Below are 23,861 nucleotides of genomic sequence, written 5' to 3'. Positions count from 1 at the left end.
TCAATGTCAATTTTCAATTCAATTCAAATCAATGTCAATTCACTCTCCATTTGCTTTTGGGCCAACAAAAATGGTCATGTTTATCTTCAAACCAAGTCAATGACAATTTACCCTCAATAGGTATCTTGTCAAATCAGACTTCCAACATATCTTGTTATCGGTCAAGTGCCAGGTTCGATCCAAAAAAGAACCACTTGTACCTGCTTATATACCTATACCTCCGGACAAACGACAAGTTCAATTCAAAGAACAGTTTGTACCCAGCTTATGCTTTGTTATCGGTCAAACGGCAAGTTCGATCTGAAGAACAGTTTGTACCCAGTTTATGCTTTGTTATCGGTCAAACGGCAAGTTTGATCTGAAGGAACAGTTTGCACCTTCCCGCATGACGTGGTGATAATCCAACAAGCAAGTTCGATCCAAAGAACAGTTTGTATCTACCCTGTTGTCTATATCTCCAGCCAAACAGCCAGTTCGATCCAAAGAACAGTTTGTGTCTGCCTATCTGTTTGTATTTTCAATCAAGTGTCAAGTTCAATCCAAAGAACAGCTTGTGTCTGCCTATATGTCTGTATTTCCGGTCAATTGCCAAGTTCAATCCCAAGAACAGCTTGCACCTATCTCTTGTTTTGTATTCCTTGGTCAAGTGGCTAGTTCGACCCAAAGAACAACTTGTACCCTTTTTCTATCCCCTAGTTTGTCCACCCTGTCAATGTCCGTCTGAATCCCCAGTGACATGACATGTTCCATGGACTCCAGTCATTTGTCTTGCATTCATAATCAAAGTATTGCATGGCATTCATGTTTTTGAAAATCTGAAAGCGTATTTTTACGTCCAAAAGCAGTGCAAATGTTAATATTTAAGTATCTTCGTCCCGTCAACTCTAAGACTTCGTCTCTTGACTCTCCGGACAAAGAAACTTAAATAGGGGCAGCTGTTATACCCTAATTTTGGACCTAAAAATACCAACTCAATTCTTCTTTTCTTGCATTTCAAGCCATTTGATATGTCTCTGATCAATTACATCTTTCTCTGCATTTTATTTCTATGTTATTTGCAAAATTCATGAAAAAGGGCATTTTAGTCATTTCCTATGTTAAAATTTCTTTCAGTCTTTTAAAAATTGGGTTGAGTCCTTTCAAGTAGTTTGAATAAGTCTTCATTTCATTCTATGTCAAAATCCATCTCAAAAATTGCATTTGAAGTCATCTTGAGTCAGTTTTGCCCCTAGGGGCATTTTAGTCTTTTCAAGTGTCAAAACTCTGTTCAAATCTTAAAAATTGCCTCTGAGTCTTTCAAGTTGGTTTAAATAAACTTTTGTTTCAAATTCCCTGTAAAAAATCCATTTTTTAAATTGCATCTGAGTCATTTTCAGCCGTTTTAGCCCCAGGGGCATTTTGGTCATTTCACACGAAATTTCGGCAGAGAGAGGTTACTTTAAAGTACCTCATTTAGGCCATTGGTTCGTTTTAGTCCGTTTTGTCAATTTTAATCGTTTCACTTTACGTTATTTTCCAAATTACCAATTTTAATTCATTTTATTTTTACTTTTTATTTTTTAGTCCTAAATTCTTAAGATTTGCATTTTAAGTCCTTAATTGTCCAAGTCATTAGTCCAGATGCCACGTGTCAGCTTTTCATTTGTCCAAGAGTTAGTTACGCCACATGGCAGATCATGATTGGTCCAGGCATTACTGCATCAGCCTATAAAGCCCAGTCAGCAGTCAAAAATTCAACAGATCCATTCATCACATTACAACTCAGCACTAACAACTTTTTCTTTTCTCTCTCTCTTTCATTCAGATCAAAACCGTAAAAACCTTCAAGAACAAGATGAAGATTCATCTTCATCTTCAACCCTAACCGAACCAAAATCACCACAAAATCCTCCAAATCCTCTCAATTTCATATCAATTTTCATCAATTCAACCATAACAGATTCATTTCAGCAAGCATTTCATCGAAACAGATTCCAAATTCGACAAATTTTAACAAAATTCGATTGAAAATTACGAAGGTTCCACAAAATTTGCAGAGGCTCTCAGAAGCATCATCATCATCGAGCAAGAATCGCACCAATTCTGCAATTCAAAGTGCGAATTCGTCACGAAGTGTGACAAACTCCAGCACCGATCACAGAGGCGCGTGTAGATCAGAGAAGAAGAGGGATCAAAGCTGGATCGAACCAGAGAAGAAGGAGAGTGAAGCTACGCGCGCGTAATACCTCAGAATCGCAGCAGAAACCAAGAACGGAGAGGGACGAACAACAACAACAACTGTTCGTAGCATCTCCAGATCGTAATTGATCCAGAGAAGGTACGAATTTCATTTCTCAAGATTTGCTTCTGCCGTGTTCCTCTCCTTTCCTCATGAATAACCGTTTTCGAAAATATGTGTAAAGGATGCAAAGAAATCCCTCCTATTCGTCTTAAATCCGAACCAGTCCTTGTTCCTCTCAAGAAAATATTTTCGAAATTCAAAGTTAGATCTAGACTTTTCCGTAACTTTTCTGTGAAAAATAGCTTCGGATTTGAGACGAGGAAGGAAAAGGATGTTAGAAAACGTAGGTTTCTTTTGAAACGGAGGAGTTTGGAACTCCGACGCAGTGGCGCCACCACCGGCACCACGCCGGAGTGAGCCACTTCGTCGGAGAAGATGAAGCTGCTTGCAGAGCTTCTCTCTCTCCTTTCACATGTTAGAGAGAGAAAGATTGGGAGGAAGTGAGGGTTGAACCGGTTCAAACCCTTATATACTGTTAACAAACCGGTTCAACCCGCTCCATGTCCAAACCGACCCATTCCCTGCATTCTTAGGCCCAATTACCTGCCTGCACACGTTTTTGCTATGCGCCCCTCCCATTCCTGCATGTTTTTGCAATTTTCTTGCTATATACACCCCTGCTTGTCCAAATTTGTTTACAAAAAATCCTAAAAAAATTTCTATGTGTTCTTGATATTTTTCTTAACATTTTGGTGACATTTTTTGTGCTAAGACTTGAGAAAAGTATTTGAAGCATTTTTTTTCTTATTTTTGTTAGAATTAGTAATTTTCTTGCACTTTTTAGTCCAAAAAACCTTTAAAAAAAAATTCCTAAAAATTCATGAGTGTTTCTTGATGATTTTGTGACCTTTTAGTGTTAATTTTACATAATAAAAATTGGTAAAAGATAATGTGGTGTTTCTCTTACTATTTTTGTGATATTTTGTGCTAAAAATGAATGAAAATTTGCTTGATTCCAATTCCACTTTCTTGATGAACATTTGTGACCTATGCCATTTGATTTGAGGGAGTTTTAGCCACTGTTTGTGTTTGATATTGCTGCATAATTGTGAATCTTGATAGATTACTTAGTTTACAAGTTACTTGTGTAAATAAATAATGCAAATATGCTTAGGTTTGCTTCCAAAATGGCAAGTTAACCATGTTGCCTTAATTCCCATTCCAAAATTTGATTCCAAACCTTTAAAAATGTGTTGGAGTGTGAGAATTATAGGTCATATGGCTCTTGCATTCTATGAGCAAATTTTAGTCATGTTTGCACTCATTTTGCCTTTATTTTGGGTTGTTTTCTATGCTTTGTGTTATAATGTTTCTCTTGCTTTATTTCTTTTGATATTACCATGTGTTGCTAACCATTCCATTTCATGTCTCATATTCCTCATAAGCATTCCCATTTCATTCCATCTCCATCTTATTTCTTGCACTTTAAGTTTCACCCAAGATTAGAATGTAATAATTAGGACTTTTTGTACTTTACTTTCATGTCATTTACATTCCTTGCAAGACCATAGAATGTATCTAGGGTATGATGTAATAAGGACAATGGACTCTAATGATGTACACCGACACAAGCACCGACACATGCACACACCTCACTTTAGATATAGCTAGAATATGCATGTTTAGATGTATGTTTAGGATTGTGTGTTTAGATGAATGTTTAGGCTCTATACTTAGAAAAACCAATTTTCCAAAAAAACTTGAACAAACTTCACTCAAACCATTTTCAAAATAAACCTTGGGATCAAAATCCCATTGAATTTTCCTTTTCATTTTCTTAATCAAATTTCAATGAAAAATAATCATACTTGACTTCTTTTGCAAATGACTAATTCAACCTTACAATTTCACAACCTTATGCCCTTGAGGCCTCTCAATCTCCATTCTTCAAACTCCAATTTTCAAACTTAAAATCAACCAACAAAAACAAAAACATTTTTGGAAGAGAACTACGATGGATTTGATCCCTTAAACGGGTACGTAGGCAAGGAACAAAATTCCTTCAATTCAACTAAAATAAAATTTCAAACACATTCTTCTCCCTCCAATTCTTCACTTAGAAATTCTTAGGTGTGGATAACATTTCAAAATAGCATTTAAAAATAAAGCGCGCGCGTAGAAATTAAAGACGGTTCCTATAGGATACTATAGTCGTTATGGGTGCCTAACACCTTCCCGTAGCGAAAACAACTCCCGGACCTCGATTCTCAAGGGTTTTGCTTACTTTTTCCCTTCCCAAGAAAAAATAAGATATCACCGGTTTAAAAGGTTCAAACGTAATCAATGTTTGACACCCGAAAACCAAGATAAAACACCCTACGATCAGCTCTCTCCCTATTCTCTCTGAAGTAGCCCCTCATCTTCTCTTTTGTACCAAACCTCTCAAAGGAACCACTAGGCTTCTGTCTATGCCACAGTACTGCTTCAGAGAATTTTTTAGATAATCAAGGTGGTTCAATGTACAACTGGGATGATGCTTCTTCAATCCAATTCGCCTCTCCAAACATATAGTCAGCCATCATTGGGTAGAGTGTGGATATTCAGCTTCTAGTTGCTCCTGATGTTGTTGTTTCCCCTCTGGCCCTAGCTGGACCCCCTTTGCCTCTCTCAGCTTTTTCTTATAACCTGTTAGAGTTGTGTCAGTAATGGGTAGTTGAGATCTGAAGTACACATCTGAGGGCTTAGGTAACAGTCCTTATCTCAGTTGGTAGAGACATTGCATAATATATGTAGGGGTAAAAGTTCGAACCCCTGACACCCCACTTCTCCACATTTAAAAATGTGGGAGCTCCAGCCACCATAATATATGCAGGGGCAGAAGTTCGAACCCCTGACACCTCACTACTCCACATTTAAAAATGTGTGAGCTCCAATCACTAGGCTACTTCACCAAATAAAAAAGCAATATGAAGAGTGAATAGGCATTATCATCATTGAATTTGTACATGTCGTTTAATTTGTCCTTAAATTAATCGAAATAGTTAAAAACATCCTTGAACTTTACAAGCATTGTCAATTTCGTCCTCTGTCAAGTTGGGTTATTAACGGTGATGATGTGTGACATTAAGCATTAGTGTGGATTGACAACTCCGATGCCACGTATTCAGGGATGAAATTTACCGAAAATTTGGATTTGTTTTGGATTTTTTTTTAAATGAAAGTTATTACAATCGTTACATATTCAAATCGATCATGAATTATTAATTAAAAATTAATATGGTCCCTAAATTATGTCACTCGCTATCAAATTGATCTCTGAATTATGTTACTCATCCATGTTGAGAGTAGCCTTCTAGGTCTTCATACAAAAGTGATGAAAACCACTTCATATTTTATGTTTTCTACAACTTGCAACCGTGATCAGCAACAAGAGAAGACACAATGAAAATCTAAAATATCAACTAAAATATTTGAGTTATCGATGAAAACCTTGGTATATATTTCATATAAGTAATATTCCAATATGATGATGAAAACCTTTAGAATATAGTTCATATAATAATATTTTAAACTTTATTTATGGGTACAAAAAATATAAACGCAATGTTGACATTAGAGGATTTAGGCAGTGTAATAATAATCCAAGCAAGAAGATGTGGCTTTGATACACTTCCTAGTTTTTTCAGTTTGCATTTTTTTTTATAATCAAATTAAATAATTGAGCAGTGTACACTCATGAGCGAAAACAGAAAATTGTTAGTATTTAAGATACAAATGCAACTTAAATGAAGTAGAACAAAATACAATTTAACAAAAAAATTGGTGCTATATGGCCAATTTAAATTTATCATGAAGAAAATAGACAATTTTGTCGCGACTGATGAGTCTATGAGATAAAGTCCTATCTCAAACAGTCAACGTCTTTTCTTCTCATGTTGCTAGCTATGGTTTCAAATGGTGAAAACTTCTTTCATCTCCTTATTGTGCTACAAAATCACAGATCACATTTATAGTTAAGATAAATAATTTAGGGATCATTTTGATAGTGAGTGACATAATTCAAGGACCATCTTAACTTTTAATGAATAATTCAGAGATCGATTTGACAATGTAACAATTTGGAATGACTTTCAATTCAGAAGAAAAAAAGTCCAAGAAAAAACTCAAAGTTTTTAATCAATTTCGTCCATGAATATGTGTCATCTAAGTTGGCGATCCACATCAGCATTTAACGTCACACGTTATCACTGTTAACAGTAAGACTTGAAAAAAGAAACAATTTAATAGACTTTTGTAAAATTCAATTTTTTTAAAAAAATATTTTAATATAAAATATGACATGTCTTTAATTGATTGGATGAAGTGTACATTTTCAATCAAATTAAATGAGTACAATTGTCTCTTCCTGTGAACTTAACTCAATTGGTAGTGATATTGCATATTATATGCAGGTGTCGGAGTTCAAAACCCGTCAACCTCACTTATTCATCTTTAAAAAATGTGAGTTTTTAGACACTAGTCTATTCGACAGAAAATAAAATAGGGATTAAATTGGGGAATTATAACATATTCATGATTTTTTTATCATATTTAAAAGGGTTAATAGTGTCTTTCTCCCCTGTAAATTAGGTCATTTCCGGTTTATCCTCTTAAGAAATTTTCGGGTTGGAATTCGTCCTTTTAATTTTTTTTTCCTGAATACCCCTAGGTCATCTGACTATACAAAATCAATGATCTGGCAGGGGGTAAATCGAAATTTAATCAAATTACCAGGGGGTATACCAAAATTTTCTCAAATTACAGAGGGTAAACTGAAATTTTCCCAAACTACAGGGGGCGAAATTTGCCATGAAGGTCCAAAAGCAAAAAAAAAATATTACAAGGACGAATTTCAAACCGAAAATTTCTTAGGGGTAAATCGGAAATGACCTATTTTACAGAGGGAAAAGCAATATTAACCCTATTTAAAAAAAATATGAAGAGTGGTCTCCGTCAGCTTAGCACAATTGGTAGAGACATTGCATAATATATGCGGGGGTAGAAGTTCGAACCCCTGACACCCCACTTCTCCACATTTAAAAATGTGTGAACTCCAGCCACCATAATATGTGCACGGGCAGAAGTTCGAACCCCTGACTCATCATTTCACCACTTTTAAAATGTGTGAGCTATAATCATCATATTATTTCACCAAATAAAAAAAACAATATGAAGAGTGAATATTTTCATCATTGAATTTGTAAAGTGATGACATCATGTCATATCATACTTTCAGAGTCTTTTTAATTAAGTTTTTACTCTCTTTCTATTAGTTTAGTATTTAATTTATAGTTATTTTGAATAAATTGTAATTTTTTATTTAGAGTCTTGTAGTCCATTATTACGATTATTTGGCAGTTAGTGGTAAATAAAAAGGAAGATTTTGTTTGTTAAAATAAAAAGCAACGGAGAAATGCTAGGAACACACATTTTAACACATATTCCCTCCGGTCACTATTATAAGCAAAAATCAACTTTTTAGGTTCATTCATTAAATGATGTAAATTATTGACTAAATACATCATTTAATGAATGAACCTAAAAAGTTAATTTTTGCTTTTAATAGTGACCGGAGGGAGTACTTTTCAACATTGGTTAGAACTCACATGAGACCCACTAAATTTATATGGACCCATATAAATTTTAACCAATCAAATAGAGCGTGTTAAAAAATGTGCGCTAAAATGTGTGTCGCTAGCATTCCTCAAAGCATTATTGGGAAATGAAGAAATACATAAGTGGGCCTATGACCCAAACCAATGGCTGACCCGACCCACAAATTTAGATGAAAGTTTCTAATGATGGGAAAAACAACTGATATAAAGGGGCCGCGCAGGACATGAAGGAGGATCGTTACGATTTTGAGTTTTTTTTTTTTTTTTACCATCGTAGCACTATTAAAATAATGGCTAAACAACAATTTTTGCCTCTTAAGTTTACCAATGTTGCGATTTTGATCCCTAATAAAAAAAATGAAAATTTTTGGCCTCCTTAAAATTTAGACCCTTTGCAATAGTCAATTTTGACCGAGTCAACACCTAAGTGGCATGCCACGTGTGAAATTATTGACTTGCCCATGGTGAAACTCTCACAACCGCATGATTCATCGGCGATTGAAACAACGACGTCGAATCACAACTCACCCATGGCAAAGCTCTCACAACTGCACCAGCTCCTTCTTAGAATCTCAATTGGCACGCAAACAAACGAAGATTGCTTCTCATTAGAACATGAGGAGAAAGAAGAAAAGCAGGTTTAGACCGGTTCATCTCTTCCCCAGAACTCGAAACCAAAACTGGACCATCTTGCGACCATCCTGAACGTTACACTTCCACTACCAGAATGTTTTTTCAGAGGAATTGAAGGAAACAAACGCCGAATTCACATCAAGGTCATTCCGTATTTATTTTTTTGGGTTTTTTTATTTACAGGGTACTTTGAAAATTTATGAAGAAGATGATAAAAAAACAAGAGAAGAGAAGAAGAAAACGTGGGTTTTATAGACCAGAGGAAAGAGTGACCTTGGGAGAAGGGAGAAAAAGGCCATTGCAGACATGGGTTTATTTTGTAGGGTAAAATATGTTTTTAATCCCTGTAAAATTAGGATCTTTTAAGTTTAGTCCTTACTTGATTTTAATAGTTCTTTTGGTCCTTAATTTTTTTTTTCTGCACTAAGTATTAGTCCCTACCCAATTCAAATTTGTTTAATTTATGCTTAAACTGTTAAGTTTTTGAACAATTTTTTGCAGACATGTTTAGAACATTACTAAGAGTTCCTCCGCAAAAAATTATTGCAAAATTTGATTTCTACATCCAAATTTTGTTACTTTTTATCTTTTACTTTTGTCGTTTTAAAAAATTCATATTTAATTCATTTCACGTTAAAAAATTCTAAATTTTAGTAAATGTTAACTAATCCGATGAAGTTTTTTTTTTTTTGGAAGTTGACTATATTGGGTCTTGAGTCCTTTATTTTCACTTTGAAGCAGTTTCCTTTCTTTCCTTTTCTGTGAAATTTTCCCTTCCCGCCTTGGGAAACTAAAAAACCCATCAAAATCGGAGAGAGAGGAAGAAGAAGAAATGTGTGGCAGAACTCGTTGCAGTCTTAGAGCCGACGACGTTCCAAGGGCCTGCCACCGCACCACTGCCCCTTCTCGTCTTCTCCATATAGACCGGTATAAATTACTATATTCTTCAATTTTCAATTTTATCTTCATTGTTCAATGTATGTGAATTTGATTTTGTGTATAGGTATAGACCGTCAAATAATGTGTCGCCGGGATTCAATATGCCTGTTGTTCGTAGAGAAGATGATGCATCTGCTGAGAGTGATGGCCATGTTGTTCATTGTATGAAATGGGGTTTAATCCCTAGTTTCACTAAAAAAACTGACAAACCTGATCACTACAAGATGGTAAACTTTATTGATTCATTCTTTTTACTTTCCTCTCTAATTTGGTGTCAATACTCAATAGACATGATTCATGATATAATATTAAAGTTTAATAACCCATTTGGTTTTCACGTGATGACGTTGGTTTGGGACCTTAGAGTGTACTCCTGTCAAGGTCTCACGTTCGATTCCCGCAGTATCAATTAATGTGGGCTAATTTGGTTTCATCACAAAAATATTAGAGTTTAATTAGATGCACTATAGTTTAGTTTTATAATAACCCATTTGGTTTTGACCTGATGGTTATGGTTTGGGACCTTAGAGGGTACTCCTATCAAGGTCTCACGTTCAATTCCCACGGTTCCCACGGTTTCAATTTATGTGGGCTGATTTGGTTTCTTCAAAATAATATTAGAGTTTAATTAGATGCACGGTCGATGTAGTTTAGTTTTATACTAACATTCAATGAGAACTCATATGACCACGTAAGTTCACTTTATAACTACCTTTTAAAAATAACCGTATAATATTGGATTGTCATTAGACATTAATGTAAAACTAGTTTACGTCAACAACACATCCCATTTTCTCGAGAGTTTAATGGAGATGTATTGTCAGTGTAAATTAGTTCACACTGACATTCAATGAGAACTCGTCATATTATCCTCATTAGTTCACTATGTAACCACAATTTAAAAGTATTTGCGAAATATTGGATTCTCATTGGACGTCTGTGTAAAACTGGTTTACGTCAAAATTGCAACAAGTTCCATTTTTTTATAATATTATTGCATCCTTTTATCTGTGAATCCCTTACTCACCTGTTGTTGAAAAACAAAGTTAGTGATAGTTTTTGTTGTTACTGTCCTTTTTCTTTGGTGATGATAGCTTAAAGAATGAAGACCGGCAACAGAACTTAACTATAACTTATGATTTGATACATGTTAGGAACCCAATAAGAACTAATTATGTTTTTTTTTTGGAGCAAGAACTAATTATGTTACCACATAAATTCACTGTGACCACATTTTAAAATAACGGTAAAATATTGTATGAATTTAATTAGTATACTCTTTCAGTGTATAATTATTTTACACATTACACATGCATCCAATGATGTGTTGCCACGTTAATTAATGAATATGAAAACACATGACTTGTCATATTCATTAATTGACGTGACAACACATCATTTGATGCACGTGCAAAATAATGGTACACTAATAAAACATACTAATTAAACTCATATTGTATTATCATTAGACATCAGGGTAAAACTAGTTTACATCGACAATACATATCCCATTTTCTCAAGAGTTTAACATGGATGTATTGTCGGTGTAAATTATTAGTTTTACATCAGCATTCAATGAGAACTAATTATATTACACGCATAAGTGCACTTTGTAACCACAATTTAAAAGTAACTGCAAAATACTGGTTTCTCATTGAACGTCTGTGTAAAACTAGTTTTTACTGACCGTGCATGTTCAATTTTCTTATAATACTATTGCATCCGTTTATCCATATAACCTGACTCACCTAGTGAAAACAGGTCTTAGTGATAGATTTTGTTGTTACTGTCATTTTCCTTTGGTGATGGTAAGCTTGAAGAAGGAAAACCAGTGGCATAACTTAACTAAAACTTCTGATTAGATACGTGAATATAGTAACTATGATAGTGTTTGAATAGGTAATCTTGGCAATACATAATTACTTTATGGTTAAAAAGTTTATCTTAGTAAGAAGCTGAAATAAGAAGCTAACTTGATGCATTTTTACATTGACCAACCACCTAAAGTCCCTTGATTATGATTTTTTTCGGCAAATTGTATCTTGGATTGTATGCCACATGTCCACTTAACCTTGAAATTTAGTGGACCACTGATAGAGGTACAGTTATATAAAAAATCATTTATAGAGGACTTGTGTGGAAACAATTGAAAATGGAGGACCAAATAAAAAAATTGTGGACTAAAAACGTATTTAAACGAGATTACTTCATGCGTATTAACTGATTTCATATTCTATTTTGCAGTATGTACACTACAATGTTTCTACTTTTAAAATTATAGCCCTTTCTAATGAAATATTTAGTCTGATATGATGTCTGTTATGTTCTGCAGTTTAATGCTCGATCTGAATCCATAGATGAAAAAGCTTCATTTCGTCGCCTCCTTCCTAAAAACCGGTGTCTTGTTGCAGTAGAAGGGTATGTATTGCATTATTTTTAGAGTTTTCACTCTTCTCTCATGGTTTTGCTTTAGCATTGAAGATTTCTTCCTGTTGATTGAGTTTTTATCAAATCCACTAATGTTTTCTCCATTATCTTGGTATTGCAATGCATTTCTATTCCCAAATGGTTAATTATACTTAACTAATTATGGTATAGGAGTGCATTCCACTTATGTTTGGATATTCGTGCTGAATTTTTATACATGAAAATGCTTGCATGCGCGGTTGAAGATTTGGCTGGGTCTATGTTAGAGCTGTTTTTGTCATTCATCTTCAAAATTAGTTCTGATTGCTTGGTGAACAATGCAATTTATGTGTCATTTTTCTGTTATGTACATAGCCGTTCGTCTGAGTTAGGGTGGATTCTTAATTGAGAATAGGAAGGAAAATTCCATCCTAACATGACAACCATTATTCTGGGAGTATACACCTTTTCATATTCAGTCTGTTATTCTGATCAATATTTCTGTCAATTATTATTTAACTTATTCAGTCAATTATTGCTTCCTAATGTTTTGCCTATCTACGTCCGTTGTGTTCTTATTAGTGGCTTTAAGTTCAGTTCTTTGAATTAATTATTGTAAGTATATGTTTAAGATTTTATGAGTGGAAAAAAGATGGTTCAAAGAAACAGCCTTACTATATTCACTTCAAAGATGGAAGACCTCTTGTCTTTGCTGCTCTTTATGACTCGTGGCAAAATTCTGAAGGTGAGAATTTCTATAGAAAGATTTTGGGTATGGGTTTTATTCAGAATGAAAGATCATGCTGATGTTTATTCTTACGATTGCTAATTTTAATGTAACATATTCTTAACCACAGGTGAAATACTTTACACATTTACTATTGTTACAACCTCGTCCTCTTCAGCATTCCAGTGGCTTCATGGTGAGTCATGCATTCCTAAATGTTGACATGCCAACTAGCATTCAGGTTGATATTATTAACTCTGAAAACAATGTTGAAGTTTACTTGTTTCAATAGTTTAACAATAAACTTTAATGTGGAAAGTGGAATCAAGTTTTTTTTCTTTGGTTAATGAGTTTGGTGTTTACTTGCACAAATACTCGTGATCTGTTAGATTATAAACCTACCTACCAAGAGGAATTTTGTGGCCCTCTTTGGCTTTTGCTAATTAAGAATGACCATGTGTTATATAGATAAAAGTATCTAAATCTGTACTTCAAATGTGTGTCTTTAGACAGGATGCCTGTTATTTTGGGAGACAAGGATTCAACTGATACCTGGCTAAGCAGTGCTTCCAGTTTTAAGAGTGTGATGAAGCCATACGAAGAATCTGATTTGGTATAAGCTTTGTAGTAATGATAACTTAAGACTGAATTTCAATTTTCTTCGTTAGCGTGGAACTTCCTTGTTTTATTAAATGTTTTGATATTAAAGCTTTACTAGTATGATTTTATGTTCATGGTTTTCCCCAATATTTTAATGTCAGGTGTGGTACCCTGTAACACCTGCTATGGGTAAGCCTTCATTCGATGGACCTGAGTGTATAAAGGAGGTATGATAGTTGCTTCCCATCCCTTGGCCTTTTCTTAGTCTTTTGGAGTCCGACCTTTTACTCTGTCTCCGTTGAACATATCCCATTTTTTTTTATCTGAACCTCTGCAATGCATCTGCTTAGATCTTTGTTCTTGTTTGTTCATTGATGCATAAAATTTCAAAGAGGAAAAATTTATGCAAACAATTTATTGAGATTAAAGAAAAACAGGAACATAAGGGACTGCATCCTCACCAAAACAACCGCCCCTTGGTCTGAAGACCGGGGGGATTTTCGATGAAAGTTTAATCAATAGTTTGGTGTGATTTATAGGTTACTTTTGTGTGCATGTTGCTGTGTACGGTGTGTCTCTGTTTAAAGATAATTTTGCATTTTTGTATGATCTTCTGATCCGTGTTACGTCTCTACGTGTTATGATTTTTCACCTCCCCTGATTTGACTGACAACCTAGTTCCTAGTTGTATGTGCATGTGTGCACTTGCATGCACGTTTATGTTTAAACATATAATTTTCTTGCTTTGATAGGATCTTACAATCTGTATTATGATAGTATGTTTTATGTTCTTTCACTCACGCTCCCTTCCAATCTTAAATAGGATCTTGATTTTGACTAGGGGTGTCTAAGACCCGGTTCAACCCAGTCGAAGCTTTTTAGGGTTGGGTTTGACCCATGCCACAGAAAATACGGATGGGTCAGTGTCATATTTTATGGCCCGTAAAGGATCTAGTTAGTCAATGAGTAACTCTTTGCAGATTTACTCTGTTCAATAACTCACTGCATACACTAAATTCACCAATCTAACCGTTAAATTAAATGTTGCTAGACCTGTACTCACCTGTACATGATTTTGAAAGAATGTTGCCAGACTTTATCCTTAATATTGAAAAACTTACTTGGCATCATCCCATGTTTGACAGATTCAAGTAAAGACAGAAGGGAACATTCCAATCTCCAAGTTCTTTTCAAGAAAGGGAGCTGAAGTTGAAGACACAAAGCCAGAGAATAAAATACTATGTCACGAACCTGTCAAGACTGAACAAACGGAAGACCTCAGTGAAGAAGCTAAGACAGAAGAGGGCAACACCGACTTCAAATCCAGTGGCATTTCCCCTTCTAAAAAGGTTACCAATTTTGCAATCAAGCGTGAATTCGATGCAATTTCATCTGATTCAAAGCCATCTGTAGCAAATAACAATCAGGTGAGTGCAAACCCGGCAAAGAAAAAGGAAAAGGCGAAGACTGCTGATGATAAACAACCAACCTTATTTTCCTACTTTGGAAAAAGGTAACTGACCACTAACTAGTTAGTTTTTGGTCAGCGTGAACTTAAAGATTGCTAATTTACAATGTTCTGTATTTCAGTATTTTGTGTAAATTCTGTAGAACCATTTTGTTCTAGCTCTTGCATGTCCCATATAGATCAGGTTTAACATCATATCCTGCAGTTACATTGTCTAGTCTTGTAGCTAGGAAGGTCTCTCTCTGTATCCAATGTTCAAGAAAAACTTAATATGTCAATGTTTTTTGTTAGTGGTATTGTATGGATTTTCTTGTTTCGAATTGTCATCTCAATTTACTGATATCAAATTCATGTTTATGGTAATTCAATTTTCTCAAATTAAATTCAAGTCTGAATTAATTCATCAGAATAAAATAAATATAAACATAAATTCCAGGTGGGCCTAAACTAAAGAACAATACTTGTTAGTGTGAGAGTGGTGTACAACAAAGAGGATTAGAAAGGACATAGAGATGTGAAATAAAAAGAGGAGCAGCACTGTGAATGTACTGTGTATAAAATCAGCAATCACAGTTAATAGTTATTCCCAACAAAATAAAACTATTTTTAGTAATGATTTTATTTTGTTTGTGTTTAAAAATTTAAAGGCAAAACCTTTGTCCATAAGTCCTAACTCAACTGGCAAAAAATGTTGAAATTGTTAGGCCGGATGTTGTGACCAAGGTCCTCCACTTGTATATGTGAGTTTTCAATAACTCTTGTCATTCCTTCTATCTACCAAAGAAAAAGGGTAAAACCTTCTAAGATTTTAAACAAGAGGTTTTTACTGTGTTTAATGGAGATGCAAGTTATGAAAACCGGTTATATTACTACGTAAGTCCGAGGTGCATCCGAACACACTATAAGTGTTAATTCTACATGGAACAAAATGATAGAGAAATTTGATTTTCTTGTACATTATAGATGATGGATTACAAAAGAAAACGTATAAAGGGTTATGTCTCCAAGCAGATCTATAAAACATAGGAAGTTCTGAATTACAACTTATGAACTTACACACTCATTAATCGGTTCTATATTTTTTATGGTTTTACAATTTTCATGGATAGTGCATGGGGAATGAAATCCATTATTTGTGATTAACAAAGAGGGAACAGTTGAGGACGTAGAAGTGGTAGAGACCAACAATAAGCCTCAATCCAATTACCCTTTGGTGCAATTTCCATGATGATTTTCTTCAACATCCTAAAAGGAACCATGACACCCCATTGTACAACACGACGCGATCCAAGGCAAAAACCTCGCCGTTGCTTGTTCCCTAGCCGGACGCTGCTTCCTCTTCGCCTTCGGAGCCGCTTCCCAGGACGGTACAATCCAACCAATAGGTTAGAATTTGAAAACATTGATATGTGTATAGAACCTCTCTTGAGCATTTTAGAAGGCAATGTAGTTTCCTAAAATGTTGTGTAATATAACATAATACTAAACTCTTATATAGCATGTGGAAAAGGTATGTTATTCATCATCATCGTATTTATCATCATGGCAACAATTATTACAATCTTAATGCTTTAGGAATAATCCTAGTGTGCAAATAAATAATGGCCGAAAGGAATTCCTTTGTAATTTTTTTATTAGTTTAGGGTTGTGGCTGTCATCATTAAGGGAAGTAGGCTTGCTAGTTATATCATATAAATGAGCTTTAGAGTTAGAGTTAAAATAATCACTTCTTTTGTGAGGCTCCTCCTCTTTATTGCTCTTTGATTATGGAAGTTGATATTTTTTTAATAGAAAAATGTTAGTTTTTAGTAACCAATGGAGATAGTTGTTAATATATTTTATTAACATAGAACCTCATTCTCATGTTATTTTAGATGTTTCAATTCAATGACTTTAGCCACACCTTGGGAACGTTGATATCCCAATGCCATGTGAATTGCTAGTGTTACTGTTTCTCTTTGACGCCAAACACGCATTACCCTTGAAGAAAACAAAAAACTACATTTAATCTTTAAAACATATTTAGTTCATTTAATACGATAGGGTGTTTGATAGCTTAATCGGTTTGAGTTAAAGGATAAAAAGTTTAAAGTCTTGGTTCAAACAAACACAAACATAAAAAATAAAAAAATAAAAACTAATATAATTAATTATTAACATTGACTATTAAAATAAAAGTTTAGTTTATGTCATTTTTTAATCTCGTAGTATTTGTCCTTGTATACTATTAGTTTGTTTTAATTTACTTTGTCGATAGACAAATTTGAACTTGTTTGTTCTCTCATTTCATTTCAAGAATTTTTTTTTTATTTAAATAAAGTGATCCTAATTTTATTCTTAGGCCTTCAAAGTAGGGGTGGAAATAGGTTAGACCGGGCCGGGTTTTGTAAGGTCTAAGCGTGGCCTACTTCAAAAATTATTGGCCTGAGCCTGGCCTATTACCCGTCATAGGCTCATTTTCGAGACCTGACCTAGCCTATTTAAAGGTCTGATGAAGCCTGAAAGCCTATTTAAAAGTCTATTTTACACTAAAGTCTAGCAACACATGTAAGCCTACTACTAAATAGGCCAAAATTTACAAAGGCCTAAAGCACGTGAATATATCTGCTACTAAATAATGAAATCTTACGAAGGTCTAATCACACCAATATATCTACTACTAAATAACCAATCATATGAACACTTGAGTTTATGAGAAAAAAACTTTAACGATATCAATAATTGAAGATATATTATACATAAAAAGCTTAATAGGTCGGCCCGACGGGCTTAATAGGCTTTTTTGTAAGCCTTAGCCTGACCTATTTAATTAAATAAGCTTTATAAAAAGCTTGAGCCTGACCTTGTTAATAAACGAGCTGGGCCGAACTAGGCTTTAAATAGGCTAGGCCATAGGTCCCTGTCGGACGGTCTGACCTGTTCCCACCCTGCTTCAAACTTCAAAGCTCATTATTATTATTATTATTATTATTATTATTATTATTATTATTATTATTATTATTATTATTATTATTATTATTATTATTAGAGTGTTTCTCTTCTCAGCAGCTCAATCTTATAAATCTTTTTTGTATTTATCATATTTGAGTTCATCCCGTCTCTTTTAAAGTAGAAGGTTCAGATGAACATGCGAACTTTAAAAACGACTTCGAAAGTGTATTTTGAAGTAAAAAAAAAGGTTCATATATTAGTTTTCTTCAAATACGGTTTGTTTCAATTTGTGTTTATGAAGGTCGAGTTGAGAAGCTTCATGTAAATTGTGAGAATCTTCATCACTCAATCCAAACTTAAGTAAACAAATGTAAAGAGTATGGGATAAAAACTTGCAAAAATTAATATGATTTTTTCTCATTCACTCATTCTATTAGAATATAGAAAGTTAATAGAGTTAGTTAGTAAGAGTTCTTTATTAAATAGTTAATTTGTTGATTTCTCACAAGCTCTATATACAAATCATCTCATTTACTCATTTACCATTTTTTTTTTTTTATCAAATCATTCAATATTAATTCTATGGATTTTTTCTTTGTATCATCGAACTCTAACGTTTTTTTTAACAAGTCAAACTCTTAACTTATTTCTCTTATGAGATGAATCTTCTTCTCTTTTGATATTGTGATTACTAAAACATACCTATAAACGAGTTCAATATCCACCCACGGTGAGATTTCACAATTGATCAAAATAGTACAATACTATATTTTTTAAAACGTGTACAGCTTTCTCCACAATATCCTTTTTTAAGTCACTAAAGGGTTCTTCAACAAAAGCATCTCCAAGTAAACAACATAATCCTTGTAACACCATAATTTGCGAGGAAATCCCAAAGTATAAGCAAATTGGATCATCCAATCCATGTTTCCAAAATTAAGTCATTCTGACTCAATGCTGTCAAAAATTTATGTGACACTAATTGGTTAAGTATCTGATATTATTCGATTGTATGTTGATGATGTGATACCGTTTGAAAACGATAAAAGTTTCACATCACAATTTAACTTTTCAGAAGATATTATGCATAAGGTCGTCATGATCATGAGCATCAAATGAATCTAAATAATAAAACATGTGGTCCACTATATACTGATTTACTACCTAGATGTCACCTCATACGAGAAATGGTTTAAAGCTTAAAACCCACACATACTCGATATTTGACGAGACACACAAATTGCGATAAAGATATGACTAACGTTAGCAACACTCTTTTTTAACACACTGTTTTTAACTTTTACTCTGAAATTAAATGAATAGCATCTAAAATCAAACCAGAGTTATTTATTTCTTTTTAGAAGAGAGTCGTATTGTCAACTCTCCCAGACACATGTTGTTCACAAAGTTTTCATTTTACATAAACCAATTAAAACCTATTTGGCTCACTTATTGAACATAAACAAAAAATAATAATTCAATTACATACGACCCATACCTAAGGATGGACACGTGATAAAAAAGAAGGTAAAATTGCTATTTATTATGGTTTATAGGGGTGAAGGACTAAGGGTATAGTGTATAATTTTCACTGAACCAACTTATCACATTTGGGTTTGATTCAGGCGGTCGTTTTTAATGAATTGTAAATTCAATACTTCTTAGAAAATGACCAACTTCGGTCCTTTTCGGTGGATAAAGGTCTCAGTTTGATTCTCTACGGTGTCAATTTCGGTGGGTTAGTTTAATTTCTTAAAAAAAAAAAATTGACCAACTTGAATTCCTTCTCACTAGCATCTCATCCAAAGGAAAGGAAGGGTCTTTGGTACACAATCTTTTCTGTCATCAATTCCAAACATGCTGCCCATGTCCATCAGTGGTGAGAGTAAAGTGGTAAGTGAGTTGCAGCTTCTTCTGGTAAATCCACCTAAGTTGATTAGCCATAAATCTAGAGAACACTCAAATCAACATAATGGGAAGGGAAGGGTTGGAGTTGAAATGGAGTTTCATGACCTGGAAATTCAACATCAAAAGCAAGTGGACAATGTGATCGAAGATCGTACCATGGAATCCTGTTCTGCTGTTAATCCCATTGGGACATACTTCTCCTTCTTCCCTTTCTCCTTCTCGACAATCATTGTTGCTATTCATTTCATCGTGTTCTGCAACTGGTTCTAATATAATTGATAGAGTTCTAACTTCTATAACTCAATATATGCGAATCTACCACATCGAGTTGACTAGAACTAAACCAACTACCCAAACCAATCTAAACATTTTGGTCAGGCTCGAGTTGATCGGTTTCACAGATCATCTGAGACCCATGTCCACCTGTAACATATATATGAATGGAAGAAAATCCTCATTTCTAATTATTCATCTACTATTTCCCCAACATTTAAATATCATTAAAATGGATAAAAGAGAGTTCACCACATCTTAAATTTGTAAAGGGGGTAACAGTAACAAAATCTGTGGCAAAAATAAAAGTACCTAATACCAGTTTCAATGCAATGGCATACAAACCATTATACCAACATTTAATTCAGCTACACCCTTTAAGTTTAACTACATATTATCAAACCCTTTCAATCAGTACCATTATTGGCAGAGGTAGAGTTTTCAATTCCATCTTCCTTGTTTGTGACCTCTTTGCTTGCTTTCGCTGGATATTTGATAGCGTTGAGTTCAACTTTTCTCAAAGCAGCTTTGCCAAGATCCACACCACAGATGTCAGAGAGCCTCACAAGGTAAAGCAACACATCAGAAAGCTCTTCTCCAAGATGAACCTTTTCTTCCTCTTTAAAATTTGGTAGTCCCCTTTGAACCTCACCTTTCCACTGAAATATCTCAGATAATTCTCCCACTTCACCAATCTTCAAAAACCACATCAAAAAAGTATTAAGATAACAGCCCCAAATCTTATGTAGGCCCAATTTGGATAAACAGCTTAATTTACAGCTTATAGCAAAGGATAAAATAAAGTTAAATTGTGTCAGTTTATAAGTTGTTTTCATAAGCTATCTTGAAGAGCTTATGAACATGTCATAAGCTATTTTCATAAGTTCTTCCAAACAGTTTCATAACTGCATAAGTGTTTATGCCAGTAAATAAGCTCAAACAAACCAATCCAAATATGCCCTAATATAATGGCACGAGCATACATTTGAAACTATTTTGACCCAGTTATGCATTCTACAAGTAAAGTTAAAGAACAATGCAAGTTAAACTAATTGCATATGATGTTTGGTAACTGTAACAGTAAAATGTTTGCAATCGCAACAAGTTGAATTGGATCTGGATTAAAAAGGAAAAAACCTGTAAAATAAGGCATCAAATAGTTTTAGCCTATGTTTGGTTCCATAGCAAGACACTCCACAAACCACAGTCAGATTGGTCAATCATGGTTCGACCACAAATTTGTTATATTTGGCTTCTGTCAAAAATTGATTCCAGCACCAAACTCAATTCCATTCAAAAGCTTAAATATTTAGCTTTCAATGACATATGATCAATTCTCAAGTTTATTAGAAGTAGTGGATGTATGCATATACTCAAAAGGAATTTTGATCCAAACATGAATAGATTAAACATCACTTTTTTCGTAAATGTATCTAAACATAAATCATTTTATATTCAACTCACTTTTGAACAAAATCAACTTTACAAAATAATTTTGTAAGTTATGTTAAAGAACATAAGGCAATGAAACTAATTACATACGTATCCTCGAAGGGTGTGTTTGGTTCAGTCCAAACAAAAATTAATTTTGAATGAATTGATTTCAGTTAAAATAACTTGAATGAAAAATGGTTTATGTTTTAAGTAACATGTTATGCAAAATTGAGTTCAACAATAAATTTGAGTGTAAAAATCGCATTTGAAGTCAAAAACTACAAATTCTAACTTCAAATTAGAATCAATTATGGAGCAAAAATCCAATTATACTGGAAAAACATCCAAACATATCAAAATCAATTTTACACCTATAGAATAAATTCAACACCTCCAAAGGTAAAACCAAACATACACCTATAAAAAAGTAAAAAACAAACCACTAACATTTAACTATAAAAACACATAAAAATGCATGCTTTGTCCTAACAATAAAATGGAACGTGTTTGTATTGCAACAAGTTGAATTTGACTTGGGATTAACAAAAACAAAACCTTAAAAAAATAAGACATTAAATTTGGGGGTAATAGTCACTTTGGTCCCTGAATGTGTAGCAAGTAGTCATAATAGTCCTTTAATGTATTAAAATTCCAAAATAGTCCTTGATTGTCCACTTTTTTTAGTCAAAATAGTCCCTAAAGCTTAAATAACCCTTTAATACTCACAATAACTCTTTTGATATAAGGACTAAAATGACAATAAGTAAGTACGTATAAGGACTAATATGACAATAAATAAGTCTATTGAAGGACTAATATGACAATATTAACGAAATATTTTAATATCAAGGACTATTTTGACTAACAAAGTGCACAATCAGGGACTATTTTGCTATTTTGATATATTGAGGGACTATTATGACTACTCGTCACTCATTCAAGGACCAAAGTGACTATTTCCCCTTAAATTTGTTTAACCTTTTCTCTAAAAAATCATTAAAAAAAGACACAACTTGTAAAAGAATAAGCTTTATAAAAACGCCAAACAGAATCTGAACAAATCAATGATGGGTCAGATAAATCTTCAAAACCCCATTATAAAAAATGCTTCTTCTTCTCCTAACCCATTATATGAGAACACTACAAAACCCTCATCAAAAGAATACCCAAAAAATAAAAATCAAATGGGTATACCTAAAAAAACAAGATCAAAAAGAAAATAAAAAAATTATGATTTTTTTTGGAGAAGAAATATACCATAGCTAAGAGAAGGTTCCTTGGGGAGTGATATTGATCCCAATCTCTTTCTTTTGCGAACTGAGCCATCATCTGCTTCAGCTTGCCAAGGGTTACAGAGTCTCCTTCGGGAACACCAGCCATCTTGGAGAGAGAGAGAGAGAGAGAGAGAGAGAGAGAGAACCAAAAAGACACAGAAAAGAGTGAAGAAAAACAAGAGGGAAAAAGTGAAATGAAGGTTCTTCTATACTATAATATAATATAATATAATATTAAGAACAATTAGGGGTGTAACGGTTCGGTTTGGATTGGTTTTCAGTCAAAAAAATATCCGAACCGATCATCGGTTCGAATTGGTTCGGTTTTCACTGTTTTTCAAAAAAGAAACCGAACCAAACTAATCGGTTTGGTTCGGTTTGGATTGGTTCGGTTGATCGGTTTATTTAAAAATACAATTAAAAAAAATCATATTCCCACAAAATATTTCATAAAACTTTGTATAATTGTATTTCATATTTTGTTTTTTCATGTTCTCTATTTTTCACACAACTTTTTATAACAAACCTACTCAATATTTCATACATATGATACAAGATTCATTCATCCATCATTCTTCAAAAACAACTTCATCAAACTCAAATATTTCAATCATTCATGATCCATACATGCATCATTTATCAACAAACACAAAAATTCTAAAAAGAACATCCTAAAATTAAAACATAGTCAAAATAAAAAATCCATGCAAACTGAAATTAAAACATCCTGAAATTTAAACATCATGAAAGAAATTATTTTATGTTTAATTTTGGGTCTAACCATGAGTTTGTGAGGTAGGAATGTAGGATAATATTAGTAAAATAAGGAGGGTGATTATATCCGGATTGGTTCATCGGTTTCACGGATCTCAAAATGAAAAACCATGAACCAAACCAAACTAGATCGGTTTCGATTGGTTTGGATCGGTTTCAAACCAAACCAAACAAGGTCGGATATTTTTTCGGTTTGGTTCGGTTTGGACTTTCGGTTTCGTTGGTTTTGTCCGAACCACTTACACCCCTAAGAACAATAAAGTTGACAAAATAAAAAGGAAATGATTCCTTCAAAAAAAGGAAATTATTTTACACCTCAATAAAAAAAAAAGGAAATCATTAATATTGTAATAATAATAATGTAGAAATAAGAAAAATGATAAAAATAAGGGGTCAAGAGTTGACTCTTTGGTTATAGTTAATCTTTATTATATATATTTGCCTTAATTTTTTTTGAAGAGTACATGTGGCATCTTCACATTCTTCATCTCATTTAATGCTTTCTTATCATCCAATCAAATTGAATTATGACTCATTCATCTTTTTATTTGCCAATCAAGATGAACCATGACTAATTTAGTTTTCATCAACCAATCAAAATTGATCATGCCTTGATTTT

General features: G+C 33.6%; 3 protein-coding genes across 6 annotated transcripts; 1 reads left to right on the top strand and 2 right to left on the bottom strand.

Moving 5' to 3' along the window:
* Window positions 1–8,332: 8,332 nt before the first annotated feature.
* LOC146906823 (embryonic stem cell-specific 5-hydroxymethylcytosine-binding protein) lies at window positions 8,333–14,968 on the top strand. Of its 4 annotated transcripts, none has more exons than XM_085723819.1 (9): window positions 8,333–8,832; window positions 9,250–9,435; window positions 9,512–9,674; window positions 11,780–11,865; window positions 12,486–12,598; window positions 12,711–12,776; window positions 13,090–13,193; window positions 13,342–13,407; window positions 14,326–14,968. In XM_085723819.1, exons 1-9 carry the CDS (start codon window positions 8,708–8,710, stop codon window positions 14,695–14,697), a joined length of 1,281 nt encoding a protein of 426 aa, XP_085579945.1. In that variant the 5' UTR covers window positions 8,333–8,707; the 3' UTR covers window positions 14,698–14,968. The 4 variants fall into 4 exon arrangements, with proteins under 4 accessions (XP_085579945.1, XP_085579944.1, XP_085579947.1 ...); XM_085723818.1 differs by having other exon boundaries at window positions 8,684–8,832; window positions 9,518–9,674; XM_085723821.1 differs by lacking the exon at window positions 8,333–8,832 and having other exon boundaries at window positions 9,243–9,435; window positions 9,518–9,674.
* Window positions 14,969–15,577: 609 nt separating this feature from the next.
* LOC146906822 (uncharacterized) lies at window positions 15,578–16,126 on the bottom strand. The gene has a single exon (XM_085723822.1). The coding sequence runs from the start codon at window positions 16,079–16,081 to the stop codon at window positions 15,788–15,790; it is 294 nt and encodes a 97-aa protein (XP_085579948.1). The 5' UTR covers window positions 16,082–16,126; the 3' UTR covers window positions 15,578–15,787.
* A 3,839-nt stretch (window positions 16,127–19,965) lies between these two features.
* Window positions 19,966–22,672, bottom strand: LOC146906821 (dCTP pyrophosphatase-like protein). The gene is made up of 2 exons (XM_085726188.1): window positions 22,452–22,672; window positions 19,966–20,455 (listed from the first exon to the last, which is right to left on the bottom strand). The coding sequence occupies exons 1-2, from the start codon at window positions 22,572–22,574 to the stop codon at window positions 20,168–20,170; spliced, it is 411 nt and encodes a 136-aa protein (XP_085582314.1). The 5' UTR covers window positions 22,575–22,672; the 3' UTR covers window positions 19,966–20,167.
* Window positions 22,673–23,861: the final 1,189 nt, after the last annotated feature.

Source organism: Medicago sativa, chromosome 7 (genome assembly GCF_051527215.1).
Source record: "Medicago sativa cultivar Bolivia chromosome 7, Bolivia_mono, whole genome shotgun sequence".
Taxonomy (NCBI): Eukaryota; Viridiplantae; Streptophyta; class Magnoliopsida; order Fabales; family Fabaceae; genus Medicago; species Medicago sativa.
Note: the sequence above shows the minus strand (reverse complement) of the source record. Positions and strands in the feature narration are given on the sequence as shown.

Excerpts from the sequence above, each read along its gene's own strand:
- LOC146906823 (XM_085723819.1), top strand. The coding sequence starts at position 8,708 with ATGAAGAAGATGATAAAAAAACAAGAGAAGAGAAGAAGAAAACGTGGG. Across the intron at positions 8,833-9,249 it reads ACATGGGTTTATTTTGTAGG|TTTCCTTTCTTTCCTTTTCT; the intron begins GTAAAATATGTT and ends ACTTTGAAGCAG. Across the intron at positions 11,866-12,485 it reads TGTCTTGTTGCAGTAGAAGG|ATTTTATGAGTGGAAAAAAG; the intron begins GTATGTATTGCA and ends TATATGTTTAAG.
- LOC146906822 (XM_085723822.1), bottom strand. The coding sequence starts at position 16,081 with ATGCTCAAGAGAGGTTCTATACACATATCAATGTTTTCAAATTCTAAC.
- LOC146906821 (XM_085726188.1), bottom strand. The coding sequence starts at position 22,574 with ATGGCTGGTGTTCCCGAAGGAGACTCTGTAACCCTTGGCAAGCTGAAG. Across the intron at positions 20,456-22,451 it reads GGAACCTTCTCTTAGCTATG|ATTGGTGAAGTGGGAGAATT; the intron begins GTATATTTCTTC and ends TGGTTTTTGAAG.